This window comes from Mobula hypostoma, chromosome 16 (genome assembly GCF_963921235.1).
Source record: "Mobula hypostoma chromosome 16, sMobHyp1.1, whole genome shotgun sequence".
Lineage (NCBI taxonomy): Eukaryota > Metazoa > Chordata > Chondrichthyes > Myliobatiformes > Myliobatidae > Mobula > Mobula hypostoma.
In genome coordinates, this window is record NC_086112.1 from 43,234,076 (window position 1) to 43,242,426 (window position 8,351).

General features: G+C 39.0%; 1 protein-coding gene across 1 annotated transcript in view; it reads left to right on the forward strand.

Moving 5' to 3' along the window:
* The window catches only part of ntrk2a (neurotrophic tyrosine kinase, receptor, type 2a), a 308,857-nt gene extending 304,536 nt beyond the window's left edge, over positions 1–4,321 (forward strand). The window contains exon 17 of the mRNA XM_063068820.1: positions 604–4,321. Coding sequence (XP_062924890.1) covers positions 604–789 — 186 coding nt within the window. The 3' untranslated portion in view covers positions 790–4,321. The remainder of the gene's footprint in view (positions 1–603) is intronic.
* Positions 4,322–8,351: the final 4,030 nt, after the last annotated feature.

An 8,351-nucleotide genomic window follows, 5' to 3' on the forward strand; every position in this document is an offset into this window, starting at 1 on the left:
TACAAAGCTACAGTCAAAAGTAGCTGTTGTCATCTAATTTAACTTTCCAAGTTTCTACCATAGCATTTCTGCTAACTTATATACCTGAAACATGCTGGATTTCATTGCTTGTGGTATATGATCCAGAATATTTACTTCTGGTTTTGAATCTACCTGCAATTTGCCCTTTGGACAACGGTGAACTATGTAAATCAGGAAAGCTATGTCATAGTCTTATTCTGACTATAAAATGTACTGAAGAAATAGAAGTAGAAATAGGGCATTAGCTTCCTCAGCTCACCCGCTCCCAGTAATCTGGTGCCACCTCCCTGCATTAATCTCACATCCTTTCTTTCCTTTTAATATCTAAAGATCTATTAATCTCTTTCTTGAATATACCGAGCAACCAAGCTTCCAAATCATTCTAGGGTAGAAAATACCAAAGATTTACCACCTACCAATTGAAGAAATTACTTCCCGTATCTGCCCAAATGGCAGACTTTTTTTTCCCCAGATGGTAATTTATGATTCCAGACACAATAGCAAGTGGAAATATAAACTTTACATCTACCCCGCAAAGTGAAAGCTGCTGCTTATACTAATGTTCTCTGACGCTGCCAACAGGTTATCGAATGTATCACGCAAGGCCGTGTTCTGCAACGCCCTCGGACCTGCCCCAAAGAGGTGTACGACCTGATGCTTGGATGCTGGCAGCGTGAACCACACATGAGGCTCAACATCAAGGAAATTCACAGTCTCCTCCAGACTTTGACAAAGGCCTCTCCAGTATATCTGGATATTCTTGGTTAAGCCTCACTTTGACAATTGTAGGCGTGCTTGTGTGTGTGCGAAATTGTTGCTGCATTTCGAAGAAACGTGCTCAGATCCCTGACAGTATTAATAGCAATGAGAAGAAGTTTTAAAGAGCAAAATGTCAAAACTTCTCCCTTTGTAGTCAAACTATTGACTTTGACTTTTATCATATTCTCTCTCAAATTGATCTGGCTTTTGCTCATTTATAACTCTGCCTAGATGCAGGCCTTAATCTAACCGATTATTTTGCTGAAGACAGTCAAAATTCCTCACTGCAATTAACAATGACTCCTAATGATTTGCCTTTGATTCGGATGAAAAAAAGGGAAGAAAAGATGACTATGAATCATAAACTTTCAGCTGCAAAACAAAGAAAGGAAATGTTCATTCAACTACACCAATGCTGCAGTCCATGAGTAAATATTATCTGAAATAGAGGAAGTATAGAGGTTTACGAGAAACATTTTTAATTCAGGAAAGGAAGGCATAATATCATGTTTTACTGCATACTGGTAATGTAATAGACTTCAACTTTACCAATGTACTTCTTAAACCTGTCCTTGAAACATGGCGACATCTAGCCACCCCATTATACAGAATATCTTTCCTGGCTCTTTGCTTTTTTTGTTCTTTTATTTGCATTGGATGACATGTCTCGCAAAGAAGCAAGTGCAATACAACAGTTTGCTCTGAACTGGGCGTTTAGAACAATGTGTGACTATAATTATGTGATAGCTTTATGAGTTTCAGGCTGGAGCTCACTGTAATATTAATTTCAAGGTCAAATACTAAAAGGTGATTGACTTTAATAATACAGCACTTGTAGTTGTCTAGGCAAAACATCAGAAAATATACTTATCCTAAAACATTTTGAGCGAAATATAATTGTGCATGATGCGAATATCATACTGTATGTACAAATGATCGCTCATATCTTGTACACATTTTAGATGTAGGACGTTATCCATAATGGTGTTACATATATTTAATTATAAACCCTGTTGGAGGTCATTAGCTGCTGGACATGGCCTTATGCTTTTGCAGTATGGTGAGATGTTAGAAATGCAGAAAAACTGAGAAACTTATAAAGGTCATATAATCCGAAAGGAGACAGTGAAATTAAGACCTTAAGGTAGACAGAAGAGAAACTCTAATTAACAAATGATAGCCGCCACATAAAACCTAATACTAGATTCATTGTGTTGTTGCTATGGCATTTCCATTCTCAGCATTCGTTGCTTGCTTCATTTTTGTTTGCTCTGACAATATTCTGACAGGAGTGCACTATAATCTTGAGTGCATTACAGTCAAGATGCATGGTTGATGGCTCATGCCTAGCTTGTTGGCATATAAATCTCAGTTATCAGATGATGTTGGGGAACCATGGGGTAGATTTCATATCTGTTTGACAAGTTCATGCTAAAGTAAGCACCTGATCTGTCAAAACCTAATGTTTTCTCCTTTTTAAAACATACTCCCTCCGTGAGGGATCATGGTTGTAACTTGTAACTGCATTTGGCAACAAAGCACGGACTGCTCTTAAGAGATGTATGTTCTCCTGTTTTCTCTAAACCTGAGGAGATCAGTACAGGATACTATTAATGTTTTTATTTAATAATTTTATGGCCAAATATTTAATAATTTAATGCTTTTTGCTTCATTTTATATATTTTATTTTTCTAAATAATTTAATTGCATCATCATATTATTTTGCTATTTGCTTCATTACATGTAATCACCAAAAGTATTTTGTTGTATATTTTGTGCCCTAAATTGAATTCTTATCTGCCAGAGTTAAAGTACTTCAGAGAGATATAAATATGATTTAAACAGCACTTGGATGTGAAGAGTAACTTAATAGAAAATGTTGCAGATGTTATTGAGATGATCCAATGAATGATGGGACATCTGCGTACTTTCATTAGCAAAGGCATTAAAGGAAATGGGACAAAAGAGGACAAAGGGAATTGAGAGAAAGATAGACCATTGGATGATGGAACAGTCTGAGGGATTAAATGAACTATTCTTGCTTCTATATTCCAATATTCCTTTGTTTCTATGATCTGGAAGATGAACCTTTCATGGACTTTTAGATTGATTGACAATTATACTATTTAGTACAGATGAACCAAGAACTCAGTGAGTTTTGTTGTGAGTTTCAGCTGAATGTATTATAATCTTGAATACAGCAAGAAGGATTCTTTTTAAGAAGGTCAAAACTGGCTATTTGAAGTGTTGATGCCAATCAAGTCTATATTAGCTGTTAAGCTGATAAAATTCCAACTTTTTCTTATACAATGCTGAATGTTACTTTTAGATATTTTTCTTTTAAGTAATAATCCATGTGAACATGAACGACAGATGGAATGTCCTTAATGCAAATATTTACTATTGAAGTCTCAAAATACTTGTGGGCATAAACTCTGACAAACGTTTGTTATGCCACTTAAATGAATGAAGTAGATAATTTCAATGAATCATTTCTCTGAATTCCATAATTAAAGAAGTGTAAGATGATGTAGCACTGCTATAGATTCATTACTGGCAGGTGCCATGCTTTACAGTAAATGTTTTAAACATTTTAGAAAGGTTAATATACTGGGTAGCAAGAGTAGGACCAAGGTAACAATAGAAGGTGTTTTTCTTTGAATGGCCGTTAGTTCCACCAGCGAGCATGGAAAAACTTAAGCAATGATCACAATCCTTGTGATCTTACGTTTTGCTTTGCATATTGAATTGGATTTGGGAGGGGGAAAGAAAGCAGGAGACAGGCACATGAAAGAGCATGGTGAATAAGTAAAGATCTCACTTATGTTAAAGTGAGGGGCATGGCTTTTGTTCACGCCAAATAGAGGCCCAGTGTGAATCAGCTTTGTCTTTCTTTAACATGATTTTCCAAAACTGATGGTCAGTGGATATTGCAAATTGACTCTGTGGCGGTAAAGCATCTCTTACAGGTGGTGACAAATCCACCCTTCATTTTAAATTACTTGTCATTTCAATAACATTCAGAAGTTAGAGATTTTTGTCCCCATCTAGTTTACAAAGACAACATGTACCTATCTCCTATTCCTAGAAATGAAACTGTGACCTTACGCTTCTTGATTTAAATTCAGCTTGATCTTCAATATTTTTTCCTCCTTTCAGTTTGGTCCATATACCTTTTTTTCAATTTCTCCTTTAAAAAAAACTCTGATGACATTCTTGTCGTCTATATCTTTCCAAAAATTGCACAGACGTTGGGATTCGGAAACTGGGGTAGGAATGAGAGGCTGGGAGTTGGTAGTGGACAGTCCGTTCCCATGGTACAGAAGCTGGGCAGTGCCTAGCCAGTGGAATAGCTCTGAGGATCATCCACTTCTTACAATCAGCCTCATCCTTGTTATTGTTGGTAAGGATTGGAAATTCAGCATAATGTGAGCTAGTACATTATGTTAATGGGCAAGGTGATTCCACAAGAATTATGCAGCAACATTTGGAACTCTGTGGAGCTGGGAACGTCACTCATTCCACAGAAATCACCCTACAAGGTGAACATGTCTGGTTCTAAACAGCCTGTTACACAAACAGACCCATGGCATCTATTGCTGGAGCCTTAGCTTTTACTTTCTGTTGCAGTCTGTTGTACACTTTTATTTCTTGAATGGTCTGTGTAGCACTTGGCTGATTTTTAGATGATGCCTAAGTACCTGTGTTATATATTTGTATGTTGAAATGTGACCAGTTTCTCAAATTGAAATGGAAAGTTACTTGTGATACAACAAATTCAATGGAAAAATTCTGTCTTACAATAAACATTGTCATCAGAAAAGTATTGTATTTGATGATTTGTTAATAATAAATTTAGTTCAGATCTTAACTTGGTTACGTGGTTGACACCCGGTGGCCAGTATTTGTTTGCTACAGCTACAAATTGATCAAACTAGCATTGTATATGAGCGGCCATGTCTTGCATGCTACTGGTTTTGTTTGAACTCCAGGATCACTTTGAAAATGGTGGATTGAAAGCTGAGTGCCCTAAGTACATCGGCTGTGTCACAGCTTTCGAAGTTGTTATCACACAAAGTATGCCTTAGAGTAGTACGCTCAAGTATGCCAAGGCATCATACTGAAAGGTTAATCAGAGGCTCTTCCAACTGTTGGGTCAAATAATCTGCAAAACCTCTGCTCATATGGGCTCAGGCGAGATTTCTGCTCAAGTCACAAGTCACAAGGCTAATGAGGAAATTCTAGAAAGTGAAAGTAATTGGGTTCAACAAATCAATTATCTATTATCAATACAATGCTGTGTAAGAATCAACAATGTCAAATGTAGAATATAGTTACTGCCTCAATCACTATCCCCGGCAACGCTTTCCAGGCATCCACTATTCTCTAGCTGCCACCGACCCCTCTGAGCTTTTCCCCTCTCACCTTAAATATATGCCCCCTTATATTAGACATTTCAGCCCTGAGGTAAAAATAGCAGTTGTCCATGCCCCTCATAATTTTATAAAGTTCTGCGATACCTCCCGCTACCCTCTGCCGCTCTAGTGAAAGCAACCATAGCTTATCCAAACTTTCCTTTTACCTCCTGCCCTCTAATCCAGGAAGTGCCCTGGCAAGTCATTTCTGCACCCTCTTCAAAACATCCATATCCTTCTGATGATCGGGTGACCAGAACTTAATATAATAATTCAGAGTTTTACACAGCTGAAAAATAACCTCATGACTTTTGAACTCAGTGCCTTTACTAATAAAGACAAGCATGCTAAACACCGTTTTTTAACCACCCTATCAAATTGTGTGGCTGTTACCAGGCAGCTATGGACTTGGAGCACAGGGTTCCTCGGTACATCCATGCTATTAACACTCCTGCCATCGTGTGCTTTCCCTTTACATTTGATGTCTGAAGTGCAATCCCTCAAACTTGCCTGGATTGAAGAAACGCCCTGCCGTGTGGCAGCAGTATTTCATTTCAGTCAGATGTACTCCAGAACCTGAGGCGAGAGTTTACACTGATATCAAAATGCACCATGGACAGAAAGCTGCATTCTGGTATCAAAGTTATTCCTCTTTTGAGTTCATCTGGGGCTGACCCGCCTGTTCTTCAGTTCATTTCAGGGATATATGCGCACCAGCATTTATTCTGCACCTTTAATTGCCAATAAACTGGGGAGGCAGTAGCAAATTGCCCACAATACAAGCAAGTAACAGATGTGTCATATCTTGATTTTCAAAAGAATAAATAAAAACAATATATTGCTTACATTAAAAATTGATTGGTTTGGGGCCAATATAGAGGGCAAATATAAGCTGGCAGGCTGTTATTAGCAGTTCACTGATTATGCTGTGGTAGGTTAGGTGGAGGGTAACAGGCTGCTGGGATTTCCTTTTCCCTTTTCTATAAGGCTTAGAGAAAATGGCCAGTCGAGTTTGAGGAATAAACATTTATAGCTCTTCCAGAAAGAGGCAAAAGAGCATGGGAGTTTTATGTGACATGCAAAGATATAAATGCAATCTGATGTGTGCAATCGACTGTGTACAGATATAAAATCCCAAGAAAAAGTCCACTCTGGCCTGGCCAGCAAGACAAGAGGAAGCATCTGCACCTAAACCAGATTCCAAATTATAGGTCTTTATATACCTAAGTAATTAGGCTTGATAAACATACACCAGCTGCTGCAAATAATAGCTCCACGAAAAATATCTGTGGGAATAACTTTGAGGTAACATACAGTTCAATGGGAAATTGCTGCACAATGATTAATTTCACCTGGCTATTTGAGTGGTTTGCTCAGCCACATTATTTGCCTCCTTTGTGGCTACCTCCTTTGCTAGGTAAGTCTGAGGCCTACTGCTGCTGGTGGGTAGCTGAATGATTTGAAGGTGTCAACAACACCGAGAACAATATCTTGATTTGAGTAGTTTCATTCTTGAATAAAGTTTGTTGTGTGTTGTGGCCTAAATGGGTTACTTTACAGGTAAGTTAAAATAACCAAAATAGACCACAATCCCATAAGGTATAGGAACAGAATTAGGCCCATAGTCTACTCCACTATTTCATTATGGCTGATCCACTTTTCCTTCCAGCCCCAATCTCCTGCTTTCTTCCTGTATCCATTCATCCCCTGACTAATCAAGAATCTATCAACTCCTGCCTTAAATATACCCGATGACTTGGCTTCCACAGCCACCTGTGGCATCGAATTCCACAGATTCACCACTCTCTGGCTTAAGAAATTCCTCCTCATATCCATTCTAAAAGGACACCCCTCTATTCAGAGGCTATATTTTGTGGTCTTCGGTTCCCCAATCATACGAAACATCCACTCCACTTTCCCTCTATCAAGGCCTTTCAACATTTGACAGGTTTCAATGTGGTCACCCCTTATTCTTCTGAATTCCAGTGAGTATAGGCCCAGGCCATCGAACTCTCTTCAATTACAGGTCTTTTCAATCCCAGAATCATTTTTATGAGCCTCCTTTGAACCCTTTTCAATGTCAGCACATCCTTTCTTAGATAAAGGGTACAAACCTGCTCACAATACTCCAACTGAGGCCTTATCATTATTACATTCTGGCTTTTATATTCTAGTCCTCTTGAAATGAATGCTGCCATTACATTTGCCTTACACTTGCCACTGACACAACCTGCAAATTAACACTTCGGGAATCCTGCAAAAGGACTCTGAAATCCCTTTGCACCTCATAGTTTTGAATGTTCTCTCCATTTAGAAAATATTCTACCCTTTTATTTCTTCTACCAAAATGCATGACAACGCACTTCCTGAAACAGTATTCCATCTGTCACTTCTTTGCCTATTCTCCAAATCTGTCCTTCTGTAGCCTCTCTACTTCCTCAAAACTACCTGCCCCTCCACCTATCTTCATATTGTCTGAAAGTTTTGCCACAAAGCTATCAAAGCTATCAATGGAGAAGGAGAAGATGGCGGCACGATGCAGTGCATGCAGCCGCTCTGAAATGATATTGTATTTGTTAAGTAGGGGAAGTGCACAATCCTGATTTGATGGAGACAGACGTGAGAAGCACAGAGGAACATCTGGAGAAACTTCTGAAATGCCCGCTTCGCTGCCACTGCTACTGTGCAATCGAGAATCTCCGGAGGGGAAGGCCCCAAATCCTCGGCTTTTCCTATTGCCTGTTTCCGGGGCCAGGGTCGAAGCGCTCGGCAAAGATGGTCCTCATTGCTCAGTGTTGGAGGGCTGGTTGGAGGCTCGAAGTTTTCGGACGGACTCAAGAGTCGGCTGTGGTTGGTGCTTCCAGGGTGCTCCATCGGCAAGTTTGCGGCGCTAGAAGCTCATGGCAGGGAGAGTATTTCTTCCTTCTACCATCTGCGTGAGATGATGGGACTTTTGAGAGACTTTGAGACTTTTTTTTACCGTGCCCATGGTCTGTTCTTTATCAAATTACGGTATTGCTTTGCACTGTTGTAACTATATGTTATAATTATGTGTTTTTTGTCATTTTGTTTTAGTCTTGGTTTGTCTTGTGTTTCTGTGATATCATTCTGGAGGAACAATGTATCATTTCTTAATGCATACATTACTAAATGACA